Source organism: Aulonocara stuartgranti (genome assembly GCF_965226115.1).
Source record: "Aulonocara stuartgranti genome assembly, chromosome: 2".
In the NCBI taxonomy this organism is placed as follows: Eukaryota; Metazoa; Chordata; class Actinopteri; order Cichliformes; family Cichlidae; genus Aulonocara; species Aulonocara stuartgranti.
The window spans coordinates 11,238,441-11,257,581 of NC_138940.1; the positions used below are offsets into that span (position 1 = coordinate 11,238,441).

At 41.3% G+C, this 19,141-nt stretch overlaps 1 protein-coding gene across 1 annotated transcript in view; it reads left to right on the forward strand.

Annotated features, from left to right (window-relative positions):
• Nucleotides 1-19,141, forward strand: part of mgat4b (alpha-1,3-mannosyl-glycoprotein 4-beta-N-acetylglucosaminyltransferase B) — a 120,246-nt gene that overhangs the window by 53,372 nt on the left and 47,733 nt on the right. The window contains exons 2-4 of the mRNA XM_082551237.1: nucleotides 11,390-11,569; nucleotides 12,934-13,077; nucleotides 14,925-15,058. Of these exons, the coding sequence (XP_082407363.1) occupies nucleotides 11,390-11,569; nucleotides 12,934-13,077; nucleotides 14,925-15,058 (458 nt within the window). The remainder of the gene's footprint in view (nucleotides 1-11,389; nucleotides 11,570-12,933; nucleotides 13,078-14,924; nucleotides 15,059-19,141) is intronic.

Genomic DNA, 19,141 nt, shown 5'->3' on the forward strand with positions numbered 1-19,141 from the left:
TGGATTTATTTTCATGCAGAAGGTCACGACGTGGCACGATTTCAGTTTTGTTGTGTGTGTCAGAACAATGAGGCGACTGCTGAATGTTACAGGTGTTACAGGAGTGACACATCTCCTGTTGTCAGGCCTGCAGGTATCAAGCTGTTGTTCTCCTTTATCTCATAGTGGACAGAAATTATTTTTGGAGTGGCACAAATAATTTGTGTGGCATCAGATTTGACGCAGAACAGCTGATTGTTCTGTAAAGTTCTGGAGTTCAGGTTATTTTTACTTCCAATAGTGTTAACATACTACACAGGTCAATGACTAGATTTTTTAAAATTTTCATTGTAAATGGGCTAAAGCAGTTAATTAAAAGTAGTCTAACATAAATGTAAATCCTGTAATTTGATTATTATAATAAACCATGTAACTTGGATGGATTAGATGCCGGTGTGACCACAGTGCGCACGTCTGATGTCGCTCACAGTGATCCAAGGGACCGCTCAGGGAGTTTGTGTGTTCGCTCAGACACGTGAAAAATTAGAGGGAACATTGCTCACCACTGTCTTCCACTTGTAGCAATGCCACGCAATTACATCCCTAACTTTAAATGAAAGTGCAATACCACCATAAAATAAGACCTTTTACATCAAAAAACAATTTACAAACAAATTACAATTGTGACCATACACTTGTGGGCATCACACAAACGTAGGGGGCTGTCTCACACACTAAGGTATGTTAACGTGAACACTGCAAGTGGCCAATCAAATTGTTGTGATGTCATAGTTTTGCAACATGGAACTCGGATTTGTTGGAGGCACGAGTAACCGTATTCGGACCGTATTTGAATGCTCTGTATGCTAAGTTATCAGCTAATGCTAATGCAGCAGCTGTCAGTCAAGAGGCCACGCCCCTAATAATGCAAACTTTAAGTGTTAATACAATTTAAAAAGGCAAGTTGCAAAATAAATTCACCACCTATACAGCTCCTATGAAGGGGGAAACTATTTATAGCAACGAAAACAGTTTTTGTATCAGGCTGCAAACATGTTTATTTCTACTGTAAAATTTCTTCTATGGGGACTGACTCACTGCTGCAGCCTCTAGTGGACATTAGAGGAACTGCAGGTTTTGCTTAAAGAGCTCTTTATCTGGCAGACTAATGAACCATCTTAGAACCTGAGCTCCAGTTCCAGCGAGGGAAGTTAAGTTTGGTTTTATTGAACAGGGATTATCAAGTCAAACACAGTCTGTGGATGCAGGTTGATAACCAAGCTAGCTAGCGTTAGCTGATAACTGCATTTTGGGGCCTTAGTGGTTATTGTTTGAGCAAAGCTTCAAGCTGATGAGATGAAATGTGAGTAGTTTCTATGTTGCTTGTGTAAAATGAATCACTCATTCTCTCCTGAGAACCCCCCCCCCCCCCCCCCCCCCACACACACACACACACACACACACACATTCACTCTAAAGCTGGCGGTTGGATGATGTCATTATTTTGATGCTCCAGCCTTGACTTGCCAAGTGTGTTAACATTCCTCACATACTTTCCTGCTTGTGTGTATGTGTGTTTGTGTGTGAGAGAGAGTGTGGAGGGGGATAATTGACTTCCTGTGACACTGCCTGACTGAAAATCACAGGTTGACACCTGTTTATTCTCGCTGACGCATTCCAGCTGTTTCTTCTTCTGTTCACTCGGAGAAGGAGGTGGAGGGCCTTTACACAACAACACAAACACAGATACACACAACAACACAAACACATGTATATATGTATATATGGACTTCCAAAGATCCACAAAGACCCACTCAGACCTACTGTTAGCAGTTAAACTCATCCTACAACAGCATTTCCATCCACCTCGCCAACGTCCTAGCTCCCCTCGTGGGGAACACACCCCATCACAAAACTCCACTGGCTTCCGCAACAAGGTCCAGGAACTTACCCTGGATCCAGATGAAATCAAAGTGTCCTTTGGTGTGGTCTCACTCTTCACTTGCATATTTGTAACCGAAGCAGTAGAGACTACACAGTCAACACAAACACATGCCTTCCCCTGTAAGAGCACATGGATTACTGCAGTTTACTCCAAACACAAACGCAGTGATGAGGCACGAATTGCAGAGGTTCAGAGAGTGAGCCGGGGCTTCGGTGCATTCAGCTCGATTTGGAATTAAAGCTCAGTTTGGCTGAGGGTAAGTGCCGCTGATGGATTATTAAGTCTGTGCGTTATTTTTGTCCGACAAACAGGACTACACTAAGGACGGGGAGGTTAGCTTGGATCTTCCAGTGAAGTCTGACATGATGGAGCTGTTATTAAAAGTCAAACAGCGTGACACTAATCTGCTCTCAGTTTGAAGCATCTCTCATAAACTCACATATTTAGGTTTATTCCCCGCGGTCGGGCCGTTCTCGGGTGTTTGCTTCAGCCTGTTCTCGTCTCCAGAGTGTCACTTGGCACCATCTTGTCCTAATGGCGGCGAACCTCATGGCACAGTCACTCCCAACTCGTCATTTATCAACAAACATGGTCACTGTTGCAGTGCCGCTGTAACGCTAAAGCTGCAATAAGGTGGTTTATAATGCGAGCGTGGTATTTGTGGCCCCATGGCTGGGTGGCTCTGTGGGAATGACCTTGGAGCTCGTGATGATGTTTGCTCCGGTCGGACAGTTATGTTCACATAAATGCAAAGTACATTGTTTTTCTCCTGCATTCGGGGTTATTTGTCCTCGAAGCACTCTGTGTGCATGTGCGTGATTCTTTTTGCTCTCCGAGCTGCTCAGTGGTTTTGTCGATAATGCTCTGGGACCACGACCCTGCCATCACATCGGGCTGACTCAGCAGCTTTATTTCCTTCCCTCCTCTTCTTTTTCTAATAAACACATCAGTCTGACTCAGAAGGCAAATCACCGAGCGCCACTTTCCTGTCAGCTGTCCTTCGTGTCCTGTTGACATCCCGTTCGACATTTTGGGGGTCCCACGGGTCCATTCTGTGTGTCAGAGTGTTATTTGGAGAAGTGCTCTTCCTGTTTCATCTCTTCCACCTGACTTTCTTCCTGTTGGAATAATAATAATGTGTTCATCGTGTATGAAGGGCTAATAACTGTTAATTTGGTTCAAATGATGGGAACTGCAGAGACAGCTGACGGTTGTATTCCCTCATTTATCACTCGCTGATTAAACACCATCTGCTGGGGGGTGAGGATGGAGAGAGGAAGACAAGGGGCCAGCGGGCCGGAAGACCCTTCATTAGGGACCTCGTTAAAAAGTGCCAGACCAATCTGTCCGCGATGCTCAGCCATGTGAACGCATCGCCCAGTTTCTCTCTGTGAGCACGACACGAGACCGAACACTCACTGAAAAATAAAAACTTTATTAGCAGTCCTCAGCCGTCTCCACTTCATAACATGAAAGCAGCGGGAGTGACTGTAAAAGCTCAGCTGAAACACATTTATCAGTAAAACAACTTTTAATGTTTAACCCTGCATGTGAGGCTTTCTGTTTCTGTAACACTCCATCACACAGGTCCTGTTATTCCCCGTTTCTTGGATGCCCGCATCAGAAATTTCCTAAAAAACACAAACTGCCGCTATTAAGTTTCAAATGACAGGAAATTTCCAAGAAGGTCCTGCACAGTCTGGCATTTAAAAGGGGAAAGGAGCACGAGTTGGTGCATGAACTGTTAAAAGTTAATTTGATTTTGAGGTTTGGAAGTGGACGTATGTCAGGGTGACTTCTGAGTGGGTCAAGCTTTACAGCACAGAATAGAAGAAGAGAAAGCGAAGTAAAAAATGCTAAGTGCAAAAAAAAAAGGTCTTTTCTGCTGGACCTGAACAGAGTCGATAGGTTTTGTTGTTCTGCACATCATTTTAAATCAGACGGTCGAGATGTGCCCGATGTGCAGACATTCAGCTTTAATTCAACGGGTTCAACAGAAATGAATTTCAGCCATTGTTATATTTTTATATACAGCAATTGGATGATTGACTGACTGGCAGTTTCATGGCCAAGCGAGGCCTGTTCCCTCATTATTTTGTAGCAAACCAAACAAAATAAACCCATTAGAGACTAAGAGCAATCTGGTTCTTTTATTGATAGGAACAAATTCACTGCAACACCAAAAGACCAGAAGGTCCACAGACGACAACCGAAGTGCATGATGACAGAATTATTTCCATGGTTCAGAGAAACAACTTTACAACACCTAACCAAGTTGACAGCACTCTCGAGGAGGGAGGCGAGTCGTCATCAAACTCTGCAATCATAACTGTAAATCCAGAGCGCTCACAGCAAGGTGCAAGCGCTGGTTGCACTCAAGGAGAAGAAATCCAGCTTCTTCTTCAGACTCATAAACCTTTGTTTTTATACATTTCAGTTGCATTTTGCTCAGAATGATTGAATTACTGAATCCTGGACTTAGACGTTAGAGGAGCTGCAGGTTTTGCAACCTAAACGTTGGCTTCGTTTTTCAGCCTCAGGTCGTTGCTGGATTGGGGATTACGGGGCTGAAGCACATATTTTAACTACACGAACACACCGCAGGGCACCGTGTTAGTGTCACATTTTTTGACATTTTGTCAGCTGTTATCTTCTCTTAAACGTGTAAAAAAAACAATAAAATAATCCTAGTTTCTTTGATGATGGAACCTACTTATATTTATAGGAGTGTTTAAACCTCAGAACCTAAGAACACACGTTTAAACACATACAGGTCTGTATAGATCCGGGTCTGATAAATGTCAGACTGATGATTGGCATTTAATGTATTGATTGATCAGTGAGGAACAGCTGAACTGATTTTCAGTCCTCGTACTTCTTCCTGTTCGCTAAAAGAACCACAAGGCCATTAACTGTGAGTCATCGTGAGTGTGTGTGTGTATAGGGTAATCTCATTACCTGTGATCGGTGGCTTTTATACTATTACACACACACACACACACACACACACACACACACACACACACACACACACATTACTACAGTATGACTCAACCTGTCTGCCCTCCACACTCTGCTCAGAATTGTGTGTGTTGTGGTATTACAGTGTGCAGGATTACTGTGTATTAGTGATGTTTGTCCTAGGGGTGGGTTTTTATAATTGATTTATCGGTTAAAATCGATTCTGGCTTGGATGACGTAAAATCGATTCATTAAAATCCTGAATCGATTTTTTAATATAAATTTATTTTGCCCGAAATGCCAGAATCTCAGGTGAAATCTCACAAAATTTCAACAACCACTAAACAGCTAAGACAGTAAATGAGAGCAGGAACATGGATTCTGCACAAAGACTTAAACACACAGCGCGACCCGCGGATCAGAATCAGATGTCGCCTTTCTCACAGTCGGGGCTGAAAGCCGACAGATCAGAATCAGCGAGCTGTCGGCTCGCTGTCGGGTCCGCGCTTTGTGTTCACGCCCTTTATACGCTGTTTCTAAAGGTGTTAGTTTGATGTCTCTCCAGACAATATTGACCGAACCAGCAGCAAAAGAAGATCCAAACTACGCTTCACATAAACATCGTCATGTATTCACTCTGACTTTTACTGTTTTGCTTCGACCACGATGCACAGCTCTCTCTCTCTCTCTCTGTACTTCAAGAACAGTTTCCCGTCTAAAAATCTGTTTTCTTCATTATTCGCTTGCTTGTTACGCACAAGTCTGCCGTTGTTTACAGCGCTGTCGGCCGACGTTTTTTTTTCTTTTTCGTTTTACATACTTCCGAAAAGAAAACCTAATTTCTGCCGTTCAATACTGAACAAATTCAAACTTTTTAAAATTATGCAAAATGAAAAACGCTTAGACGTGAGTCTCTATAAATAATAAAACCGCTGTAACTTCAGACGTAATGTTCATGTGTTGATTAATGGTTTTCTTTCGTTTTTGATGTACTGCAGAATATTTTTATAAAATCCCAGGCCAGGAAAACCACCTTCATGTTTTTCTGTGTTTTATCTTCAGCTACTTTGACACAAAGGCATCTGCTGTGACGCTTACACCTGTGATAAAGTCTTGCGTGTGTCAGCTTCCTTTTTATAGATACAAAAATATGTAAATGTACTGATCTGAATTATAATATTTCTGACTGTCAAAATTTCCCAGATTCGAATCGAAGTGATTCGAATTGAATCGAATTAAATCGAATCGTGGATTGAATCGATTCGGACCTTGTGAATCGGAATTGAATCGATTCTAGAAATCAGTGACGATACCCAGCCCTAGTTTATCCATCTCTCTGTGCATGTTCTTGTGTTACTAAAGTTGTGGGTACAGAAATCACATTGTGGGGAATCGGTGTGGTACTCGTAATGCAGGTTTTTCAGTTTTAGGCTTAAAAATTAAATAGAGGGAAAAAGTGTGAACATCTACTTGTACATATATGTTTGTGAGGACACGTGGGAGTTTTGGGACCTTTCGCATGAGGACGTGTGCAAAGTGGGGACATTTTCAGGCTGTTGCAGTGTTCAGACTAGTGCCTCCGTGTTGTTTCCTGTTATTGATCTTTTTGCATTGATTAATTACTGAAAGAAAACAAGCACACAAATGACATCAGTCACTGGAGAGGAGGAGGGGGTCAAAGGTGAGACGTGAATGCCCCATGTCCCGAGTTTTGTGCCTCGTTAATTCAACGTTGTTTGCTGGATGTAACCAGATGATAAACCTCTGATATCTATGTATGCTGTTCTTATTAAATTCACGCCTCAGTTCTTCAACAGACCAAACGTCATAATTTTGAAGAATTTTGACTATACAGATGTTTAAAGGACAACATCTGTATGCTTCAACCTTTGGATGGAGCATCTGCTCTTCCACTGATTCCCCCATATTAGACAATACTGAGACGGAGAGTCTGGCTGCTTTTATATGTTTCACATTTATCCAGCAAAGAATGGCTTTATATATGGCACATCATAATAACATGTATTCATGTGCTTTACAGTTGGATTAGCAGTCTACTTTTTTGGGTTTTGTACCATGTTGTAACATACATACATGGGAAGAGGTAGTTTTAAAACACAAGATTGCATAATAATAATAATAATAATGATGGATTGGATTTATATAGCGCTTTTCAAGGCACCCAAAGCGCTTTACAATGCCACTATTCATTCACTCTCACATTCACACACTGGTGGAGGCAGCTACGGTTGTAGCCACAGCTGCCCTGCAGCAGACTGACAGAAGCGAGGCTGCCATATCGCGCCATCGGCCCCTCTGGCCAACACCAGTAGGCGGTAAAGTGTCTTGCCCACAACGACCAGGACACGGGCGACCTTCCGGTTACAGATACGCTTCCCAACCCCCTGAGCCACGGTCGCCCCGTGATGAGTGCAGCCTCTGTTTCCAGTAGCTGCCAGCCAGTATCTAGGCCCGTGTGACTGAGGCATCACTGGTATGCTTGATCTGCACCTGGACTTTCCTAAAAAACTGAGCTGAAGCTCACCTACTTTCATTTCTTTTTCACGTTTGCCATTTTTAAAGCCATTAAGCTGCTTTCTATTATATTTTTACTATTGTTGGTAGGACTCAGAGTTGCCCGTGTAGCTTAAAGTTAGGCTAAAAAGGCTAACAGATTATTTCCCCTCACTTTACACTTGTTGTTTTCATGGCAATAAAAGTAAACAATGAATAAATAAATTCATTAATAAGTGATGAATTACTGTAGGTTTAATAAACACAGTGACAACATCCAGCTAGACCACCGCATTGTCCTGACATGTCGTGATAGATTTAATTTACAGCTGTTTGTAGTGTTGAGGTTTGAGTCTGTGTCACCTGCATTGTGCGATCTGTATCCATACAGATTGTTTGGGTTTAAAATGTCTCTTCCGATAGTAAGACGGCAATAGAGTTTACTGTGCTGCTTAATTTAACCATTTACACAAAAATATAAACTCTTTTAATAACTGAGCTTTTTTTGGTGTTTACTGTCGGCTCTAACAAACTCCTGGTCTAATAGCGCCCGGAAAATATTTCTCAAAATTTCTACAGTTATTAAATATTACGAAGGATGTGAAACCACTGCTGGAACAAAAGCCTTCGCAGAAACACAGTTTCACTGTTTAACAGACCAACTGCTGCAGGAAGAAGATTATTTCATCAGCGCAGATAAATAACTGGGCAGCAGCATCATTAAAAACTCATCAGCGAGGAGTGTGTGTGTGTGTGCGCGCTCATAAATTCACTGCAGTTATCAGCCAAACAGATGTGACCATTGTTCTCATTAATGAGGGTTTACAGGAATAATTACAGCAAAATGAGGCGCTTTCTGAGTGATTTTACTCTCCGGCTATTAAAGTTCAGCTGACAGACAAACTGCAGCACAGCTCTGGTTAGCGTTCGTCCAGACCAGTCTGGTAAAAAGTTGTGAGGTCTGAAGTGTCGGCTGTAAACACTTCCTGACCCTTATCACCAAGTTTCATTTCTTCGTTACTCTACAGGGAGCTTGAAGTGCTCGGGGCTTGTTAAGCTTGGGCGGGTTGAGCTTTGGGGTCAGGAAATTTGAACCATTAAAAATCAGGTGTTGCTGAATCCCTCGGATCAAGCTGATCTGAGGCCGAACGAACGCTGGCACTCAGAGGACACTCAGAGCTTTCTGTGCATGAGTCTGTTTATCCTGTGAAGCGTGGTTACCACAGTAGTATCCACATGGTGTACTCATGACAGCGTTAGCTCCTCTAAGCTGGTCGGGGTTGTGGACAGATGTGGACCTTGTTTCCATGGAGAGAAGAGGGTCAGTCGGACAGACTTTGGTTTTTAATTCAACAATTTGGACACTAATTTGATGCCTAAATGTTTGTGAACAGATGCTCAGGAAGACAGACGTATTAGTGGAGCCTGTTTATTAAATATAAACATTTTAAGCCACTTACATTTATCTGAGTAAGTCAAGACGTTTGGAGCGAGAGATCGGGATTTTGAGTTTCCTGCTGATTTTGTTTTTCTTTGATCTTCTTCTCTCTAAATCAAAAAAAATCAATTGTAATTGAATAATAATTAAACAATTTAAAATGATTGAACACAAACTTTCTCTTACTATCCAATAATACCAACATCAGCAAAGATTTCAATTTTAAATAAATAGTTTTTTTTTACCAAAACAGAAAAAAATATATAATAAAATAATACATTTTATTTATAGACACCTTTAAAGACCCTCAAGGTCACCTTATAATAGTACACAAAGTAGAATAAATAAATAAAAACATAAGGTAAATGGAAAAAAAAACAAGCATGAAAGTATAAAAAATAAACAAGGTAAAAAATAGACTAAGAATCAGGAGACAAAACTGAAAGAATAGAAAAAAGGGAAAATAATTTAGTGTGTTTTAAACTGAAGCAAATGCTCAGGTTCATATTAGCAAGCAAGCAATTTATTTATATAGCACTTTCAGTCAACTCCCAGCTGAAAGCAAAGTGCTGTACACTTGACATGACAAAAGACTTAAATTAAAACAATAAAATCGGCACATTAGATTAAATTAAAGCAGTAAAATCAGGGTCAAACTGTGTCATAAGCCAAGGAATAAAAAAAACCATTAAAACGATAAAAGTGATATTCAGGTGAATGGAGGAGACGAGCAACACCTGAGTAAAACCACACCTAATCATAAACTAGTCCTAACTGCTGCGACTGATGGTTTGGAACAAACGTCATGAACTGAAAATGTAAAAGAGAGGAAGTACGGCTGAGTTTGTCGAAGTTATCTCGTGTTTGACGTTTGAGGTGGAGGTTTTTTCTGTTTCTAGATTTGTGTTTCTAGATTTAAAATAATAAAAACAGAATAAAATGAAGCTTTTTGTGAAGAGCGAGCGCCTCTTCCTCCAGAATAATTAGTCACGTGAACCCTGTGGGCGTGTCAGGAAGTACCTGAGCTCTTTCTCTTCATGCAGTTTTCCTTTTTGTTGATTCTTTGGCGATAAAATGATGAATAAAAAACTGATAAGATTAACATAGAAAAGTGTCTCCTGTAAAACAAAACAAAACAAAAATAGGAACAGGTGACACTTTGTGTGAAGCTTTGTTCAAAATAACAGCGTGTCTCTGTCTGTAGACGAGGTAAGCGCACCGACTGCCCTCCGTCTTCTGTATATCGAATTCAGTAAAACTGTTAAATTAAAATGTGTAAAGCTCATTATCTGCAGGCTCAGGCTGAGAAAAGTTGAGGCCAAGCTGTTCATGTTGACACTTCTTATTTTTGGAGTCTCAGTCAGATGTATTACAGCTGGAGGGCTGAACAAAGTGAACGGGGACGTCTGCGTGTGAGCCCAAAAGGGATTAGTGCAGCTTTACCTCCACATAGCATTAACTCAGCGAGGGATGATGGCAGGATGATGGACGGCCGGATGCTATTTGCTGTGGCAGATGAAGGATTTAGCTTTTTATTTCCATGTTTTTACCCAGATTATGTCCTTTTTTCCCTCCTACCTGTTGATGATGACGATCTGGCACAGTCCTATACGCTCTGTCTGCCTTCAGAGTAATCCCATGAAGCCTCAGTCTGTCTCTGTTTTCCTGTCTGCCACTCAGCGCTGACGGAGAATATGCACAAGTGTAATAAAACAGGGACATGCGCCCATTAATAAACCTGTATTGATTTTACTTCTTGTGTTTGCACACGGCTTGAGTCAGATTACAGCTTCATTATAGACACAGGACTAAAATTGAAATATATCCTGTAAAAGAACAATGCAGAAAAATACTCCACAGCAAGTACAAGTTTACCTGATGGTTGTCCAATCCAGCAGAAAAAAGCATCATTCCATTGTTAGCCCTGCAGACCCTGAACTTTCTTTAAATTTGGAATAGATGGTTTTGTATAACGCAAGAATTCTCAAACTTCCATCAAAATATCCAGTAGGATGAAATTATGAACACTTGGTCAGCTTTACTGTAAAAGCAAAATGAGGGCCGACTCCATTTGGAGGTTGAAGTGGCCGTTTGAGAAACTGCAGGTTTTGGCACCTTTCAGTCAACTTCATGGTCAATCCTGCAGGACATCATGCTTCCACCTGACCCACAGTGTGCAACATAAACATTTAAAAAGCCGATTGTAAGTCTTCGTACATACCGTGCAAGCGAGATATCATTATTTGCTTCGTCGTTAGTTTTATTTTTTTGGTCCTGGATGTTGATGGTTGTTTGTGACCGTGTTTGGTCAGATGTTGAGTTTGAGATGTTGATCTCTGATGTCCACATGTCAACGTTTCACTACATCAATGGTGCGAGTTTGGACGGACAGACTTAAACTGCTTTTACTGCAATTTATTGTTTTTTCAAAGAAAGGCATCAAGTGGATTCTTGCTTTTGCTGTTTGTGGGACTTTTTTTCTTTTTTTAATTACATGAGTTCACCTGAACACATGTAATAACCTCGTCCCCTCCTCTCCTCTTCGTATGCAGGAGATGTGGTTGATATCTACCAGAGGGAGTTCTTGGCGCTGAGGGAGCGCCTCCACTCGGCCGAGCAGGAGAACCTGCGGCGCTCCAAAGAGCTGAACCTGGTCCTGGAGGAGATCAAGAGGGCAATCGCCGAGAAGCAGGCGCTCAGAGACATCAACCGCACCTGGAGCAGTCTCTCGGGTCAGTTTTGATCAGCTGTAAAACAGCCTGTTTCATTTTAAGCGTTGTTATCAATAAATTGCATGACTTTTGTCTCACTCCCATTTCTTCTTGTTGCATGTTGAAAATCTACTTGGAACCTTGTTAAGTTCCAACCACGCAAAATATGATGTTTTTGCCATTTTTCAAGTGGTCTTTCAATGTAGCTTGCCATCACCAGTGTGTGAGTGTGTGAATGTGTGCGTGAATGGGTGGATGACTGGATATGTAAAGCGCTTTGGGGTCCTTAGGGACTAGTAAAGCGCTATATAAATACAGGCCATTTACCTTTTTTTTTTTTGGTCTTAAACTTTTGATCGGGACTGTGTTTTATATCTTGAATTTGCCTTTTCCCATCATCGTACTGACATCTACAGCTATTTTAGTGCTGTCATTTTTTCCTTTATCTTTACACTTTATTTGATTTTGAAGGTCGTTTCACACGAGTTCTGATTAAAGTGTTGTTCCTTCAGTCGACCAATAAAAATCAAAAGCTGACCTGATTAAATTTGTGATACTGACTTCTCTTTTAAACAGTCTCGACCTTCTGGGGTGTCAAACTCATTCTACTTCACAACTGAACCATTAAACCTATACTGCAGCTTTTAAGAAAACACCTTACAAATGTTCCCTTTTCTTGGTATAAAGAAGTTTCAGTACATTTTTAAAATATCTTAATTATTTATTTTAAAAATATGCTGAGATGTCTCAAGGAAAACATAAAGTTTTAACAATATCTCATTACCAGTTTGCTTCCCTTACAAAGAAACACTGCAGTCATACACTGTCTGAGGTCTGCCATTGATGGCGAGGGTTAAGTAGAGCCACTTTTAGGGGTTTGGGTGAAACACTCTAAGTCCTGTGTCATACCTTTCACAGTGTTGGGATAGACTGCGCTGGTAAAGTGCACAGTCTGCTCCAGCGACACACCTCTCATCTCTCATGATCTGGAAAGCAATTTTTGTTCGACCCCACATTTAAAATAAATCAGGTGCCCTTGAGACCTGAAGTCATGCAGTCACTCAGCATGCAGCGTTTCTGTCCTCGTCTCGCTGCCACGAAGCAAAAACTGAATAATGTGCTCAGTCAGAAGATGTGAAGAATCCTCTGTAAGCCATTTAAACTGATCTGTTTTATCTGCTGTAATTTACTCTGTGTGTGTTCAGAGGAGATAAAGCTCAATCTGATCTGTTAGCGTGCTCAGTTTACTCCGACTTCACTCCAACTGCAGGCGTGTTTCTAAGTACTTTATATGAAAGTGTGATTCAGCCGGTTTAAGCTGGCGGCGGGGAGACCTGAATAAACGTGACCTGATCTCTCCTGGTTTGGCCTCTGTGTGTCTGCAGAGGAGACGAGGCTGAAGCTGTGGAACGTGAGCAGCAGTAAAAACGTGCTGCAGCTTCCCTCCATCTTCCATCATCTTCCTCACCTGCTGAACAGAGAGGACAGCCTACAGCCCGCCGTGCACCTGGGACAGGGACGCACTGGAGGTAAAATCCATCACACCTTTTTCTAAGCACACCTGCATGGAGTTTGTTTGATTTAATAATCTTCACAGCCTGCAAATAGCCTGCTTTCTTGGAAGAAGATTTGAATTTTGTTGAAAAAAGATTTTAAATCTTTAGAAACTTTGAGGTTAAATAAAGGCAAGATCTTGTTTTATATAAAAAGATCTAAAGTTAATATTACAGAGCCTAAAATTAAGCCTTATATAAAGGTACATAGGCATAAGTCTAATGGATCTCAGTCTTTTTGGTAAAACTGTCTTAGCCTTCTTATGGCCAAGGGGTCCTGGCTGAACCAACAGCCCAGGCACTGTGCTCCTCTCCTGGGGCAGCAGCTCACCGAGGCCCCCTTATAAACCCAACATCCTCTGGCGAATAAATACAGAGCTGTGATCAAACAGGCTGACCAAGGTCACTCCTGAAGTGTGCGTGTTTGTGTGTGTGTCAAGCCTAATTTATTTTTAAAGCTTTTTTTCTGCTTAGTAAACCATTTTCTGACAACTCTGCTTTACACAGACGACATAAATACAGATAAAACCACAGAGAACAAACACATCAGAAAATGGAAGATATTTCTGTGTGTGTGTGTGCGTGCGCACAAGCAGTCAGATAAATTTATGATGCCCTGACTAAAACGGGTTAGTCGTGTGGAAAGTGCTTTATGGTGCAGCAGAGGACAGAGATAACCACCAAGAAAAGAAACACAGCAAGGAAATTATATATATTTATTTGTGTGTGTGTGTGTGTGTGTGTGTGTGTGTGTGTGTGTGTGTGTGTGCTTGTGTGTGAGAGAGACACAAATCTGATTTATATGTTAAAGCTTTGAAACAAAACAGGATCAGCACGAAGTGTTTTCTTTTTCTGAAGCATCAAGGGGAGGAAAACATATTAAACTAAAACTGAAAGACTTAAATGTACAGAAATATGGCCTGTGTGTGTGTGTGTGTGCGCGTGTGTGTGTGTGTGTGCGTGTGTGTGTGTGTGTGTGTGTGTGTGAGAGAGTGCCTGTGCGTGTGTGTGTGTGTGTGTGAGAGTGCCTGCGTGTGTGTGTGCCTGCGTGTGTGTGTGTGTGTGCCTGTGTGTGTGTGTGTGTGCCTGTGTCTGTGTGTGTGCCTGCGTGTGTGTGCCTGCGTGTGTGTGCCTGCATGTGTCCTTGTCTAGTCTTTTTTGATGAAGTTTCTTTCTTCTTTCTTTCTTATGTTCAACACAAATGTAATGAATATAAGAAACCTCCTGAACATCTTTTAATTTGAAATGGCTTAACAGGAAGTATATATAGCCCTATCCCAATATATTTGGCCTGGCTCTGTGTATTTGTTGGTAACACTGAAAATTTCCCAGGCTCTTGGAATGGAAATATTCTCCACTCCTACAGTCCTTGAACTACCTATGTGTTTCCTAGAAATGTTTTTCATTGTGAAATGTCAGTCTACTCACTGTCTCTGTCTATTTCCTGTGAATATTTATGTTTAACCAGTCTCTCTTCCTAAGACTCTTTCACATCCAGGCTCTGTGTACATACTGGAAATACTCAGTGCTCCTAGATCCCTTAATTAAACCACTGGCTCTGTGTATTTGCTGGAAATATTTACAGCATCAATGCTTCTGACTCTGTGTATGTTTTGGGAAAATGTTAGGTCTCCTTGGCTGCTTTAGGCTCTGTTTATTTCCTGCAAAATAAATGGATCTCCTAAATCCTTGGTAGTGTCTATTTGCTTGGTATTACCAGTGAGTGCTTCTCCATCTGGACCTTTCATATTGTGGGACATTACAGGCAATCTTCACCAAACATTTCAAATTTTGTGTGTGTGTGTGTGTGTGTGTGTGTGTAGTCTCCATAGTGATGGGGGTTCCCAGTGTGAAGAGGGAGGTCCACTCCTATCTGACCGACACGCTCACCTCTCTGATGTCAGAGCTCAGCGCCGCCGAGAAAGACGACTGCGTCATCGTGGTCCTCATTGCCGAGGTCAGTGTGTGTGAACTTGTATAACTAACATTGTGGGGACCTGCATCCTAATCACAATCACACTTTAGGGACTTGTCTTCCTTAATGTGACCGAAAGTCCCCATAAGTTAAATCTTTATCCTTTAAAGGTTTATGTGAAATAGGTACTATTATAGACCCAAGCAGCAACGTCCCAGCACTGAAGAACTGATTGAACACAACATCAAGAACTGCAGTTCCCGTAGTGGCCACTTGAGGTGCTACAAATGTTAATATGTATGTCTAAGCATATGTTGACTTCCTGCCTTGGCACTAAAACCTCTGTCCTGTTGTGCTGTGTTTTTTGTTAAAAACATGAAGTGATCTTCGGGTAAAGCTAAAGGCTAGATTTGGTTGCGTGCTATAACTGCAGTATGTTTGAATTATACACTGGCTGGTTGTACCTTTGTTGCGCATCAAAAACTGTGTTGCCACACCCATTACTTTACTGCACTACCTCCCAACCTCAATTACAGCGATGATATTAAAAGAAAATCAAATACAGAATTGATTTGATTATGTTCAGTTCATTCTCTGAGAAAGAATCTAAGTCCAAGTGATGTCCTCTGAAGTGATGGAAACACGTGCGTGGATAATTGGCCATCAGAGTGAGTGTGTGTTGATGCGTGAGCTTCCTTGCATGGTTTCTAAAGGCCAGTGGTTTAGCTAATGAACCTCACACACACACACACACACACACACACACACACCGATAATGTCAGTGATTCTCCGTGTTTAGCTTCCATGCTAATGGTAACCTCTAATTGCCCAAGGGAGGTAAAGCAATGATGTTGTGTGTGTGTGTGTGAGCACGCGCTCACACATTAGATCATTAAAGTCAATCTGCGAAATGTGTATGCTGTATGCTCTTTTAATAAATAAAGTCAGTGTGTTTGTGTCTTTACAGTGATGAAGGTCACAGTTTATACTGTCTTTGTTTGTTCCCACTCACAGCTTCTCATCTCATGTTAGTTCAGTTCATATCTCTTCTTACTGTTTTGTCAAATCTCATTTGTGCAAATCCAATCCAATACTGTGTTGGTTAATCTCACAGTACTTTATGGCATCTCTTCAAATTCACCTGAAAGCCCATTAGTAGTGATAATCTCTTTAAAGGAGCTCACTGTAACTTCTAGAAAACCATCATTATTAACTGCACCCATTATGCGACTTCCAGCCATCAATCTGTTGTTTGCATGAGCAAGAGTCAGATTAATGCTATGTTGGTCTGAATGTGCTGTCTATCATGTAAGTTGTACAACAACTTAGAGAGCAGTGTATATACTATACAAAGGTCACATGGACATCAAGTTAGGGCTAGCTTTATAACTTGGCTATCTTGCATGTTAGCTAAACTAATTTATAAATGACCAGGGGGGGTTTGGATGAATTGGCACTTTCAGTTCCATGAGATAGCTTTCAATTCATGCATATCAGCCAGAGACTGTGTAGATTACAGATGTTAAAACATGAAACCAACTAGGAAGTGTCCTAAATCTTTATTCATTTTACTGGCCAACAGGGGGCGACACCTGTGGTTGCAAGAAGACTTTCAGTTGTATAAAGGCAGTGGTTTATAGATGGAGCCAGTGGTTCAGTTGGCACAACAAAAGAAGAGTTATCCCTGCCTTGTACCTACAACTGGGAAAAATATATTTTATCATTTTTGCATACAGCTGTCGTCTACTTTTAAGCTAACAATAGTTAATACTGGAAGCAGAATAGAGCCCCAGAGGCAAAGTGTTTGGCATGTAAATTTCTTTGGGACAAAAACACCTCTAGCTTTGAGTTGGTAGAGGACACTGTACCGAGACTAAAGCTCAAAGTTGTGCAAGCATCTACTGCAGTAGACTGACTGGAGAGTTTATAAGCTGCCGCTGAAGACTCCCTGGTTTATAAACTCAGATCAGTTTCAGAGCCAGCTACATTTCTCTGCTCTGCTGTTTCCATCTTGCTATTTTTCCTTTACTTTCTGTTCTGCAATTTAATTTCTATCTGTTTTTAATTTGGATGCTTGTGTTTGTTTTTCCTCCAGGCTGATATAATATTTAAAATCCTCTCAATGTTTTTGTTTTTATCTCATAGTCACAGATTTCAGCTTTACTTGCTGGATTCAGGCTGAAATTAAAATTAAAAACTTGGCTTTAATTTAACTTTTGTTCAGGTTCGGGGTTTTGGGTTTCGGATAAACTCGTCACATGGCGTCTCAGCAGGGTTTGTTTATGCAGACGAACAAGGAACGAAAGTACTTAAAGCTTTTAAAGAAGTGTAACATGAATATTGCATGACCAAAGCATGTTCCATTCAAAATGCAGAGGAGCATGTGACACAGCCCAACCTGGTGTCCCGGCCCCCGACAGATCCACCACACATCCTTTATTTCACACGAACAGGTCTGCAATCATCTCCTCTGTCACCTGACTCAGAATAGGGCTGAAAGGTAATACAAGAGAGACGGCTGAGAAGAGATGAAAAGATCCTCTAGCTTCAGCGTCAGAGATCAGAGTCTGTGGTGTTTTCTTTACCATTTAAAGTGACTACAATTTAATGTACGATAACAGTTAATGGTGTCATGACTAGGCTCCTAGGCCACTATGATAAACATGGAAAAGACACAGCAGTCGGCTGTAAACCAGAACATTTATACCAACAAAATTTGGAAAATTGCATAATTATGTCATGGTCTCTTGATTGTGGTCCCAGGGTTTTGAGTCACTTTGGGATTCCTGGTTTCTACTCCTCTTTTTTGGATTGTTGTTAGGCTGAGTTTGGATTTCCTGTTTTGATTTCTTTATTATTAATCTTTTCTTATGAGTTATGGATCCTTTGGTTAGGGTTTCTTGTGATAAGTACAGTTTCCTTGTGTCGTACTTCTTGCTAATTGTTCAGATTCCTGTAGTATTAGTATGCTGTGGTTGTTTTCTGTTCACCTTTAAAGATCAGCTCTCTGTCGTGGTTTCCTGTGACTGTCCACCTGAGTCTCGTTCTCTAATCAGCCCAGTTTTTATTTCAGACTTTGTGGGCTCCATGTCAGTGACATCGATTTAACAAGCCCTTCCTGCCTCTCTTATAGTGGAGAAGTTTTCCCTTTCATTTTCTAATAAAATATGGTCCTATAAAAATATGTGTCATACTTTTAGTGTTTGTTTCATCAGCGAGAGGCTCTAATGGCGTCTGCTTCTCGTTAACACTGAGCATGCGGTAAGCTCCACCCAGCTGGCACCTCCAGGATGCCAAAACAAACCACAAACTCTCGGAAAAGCGCGCTGGAAATACATGTGACCGTGCTGTGACCTTCAGAGCCAGATGATTGGGTCCCACAGGGAGTCCATCTGTGCCCTGATTGGGCCGAGCTCTGATGTTACCGATTTCTTAACTTGTTGATGTTTGAGCTTGAACAAGTGTGTGTGTGTGTGTGCGTGTGTGTGTGTGTGTGTGTGTGTGTGTGTGTTTTAGGAAAAAACTAAAATATTGAGATGACCTCAGCCTCCCGTGTGTATTTGTGAACATTCAAATGCACACTTAGTGTGTGCATTTGTGTGTTATTGTGCACAACAAGAAAAAGTGAGAACTTGAGCATGATTCTGCAAGACAGGAAAAGTGTTTCGGTGCCGCCTGTTAACACAGTGGCTGCAGAGAAATGCTAAACAACATAAAACAGCTGTACAGTGATGCACAGTTACTTCACACATGTGAGCAGTTGCTGTAAACAGATGTTAAACAGCCACGAAGAGACAGGCCTGAAGACCACAGAGCGATAACTAGACTACAAAATCACACGAAACTGCAGAGACACCAAACACTAGACTTATTATGACTCCTGCTGTTTATAGTTTTCTCAATTTGCTGTCTACTTCTTTAAATTGAGCTCTTTTAGTGTAAATTACCTCACTTTAAACATGCAAATACATCAACAATTAAGCTATTAAATTAATTTCATGGTGCGCCTCATTATGAAATAACTGACTAACTATTTCGAAGTGATGCTGTGTTTTTACTCTCCATGGTTTCATTAAATGGTAACCTTTACTGTTTGGACCCATTCTGCATTAATGACTGGGAGAG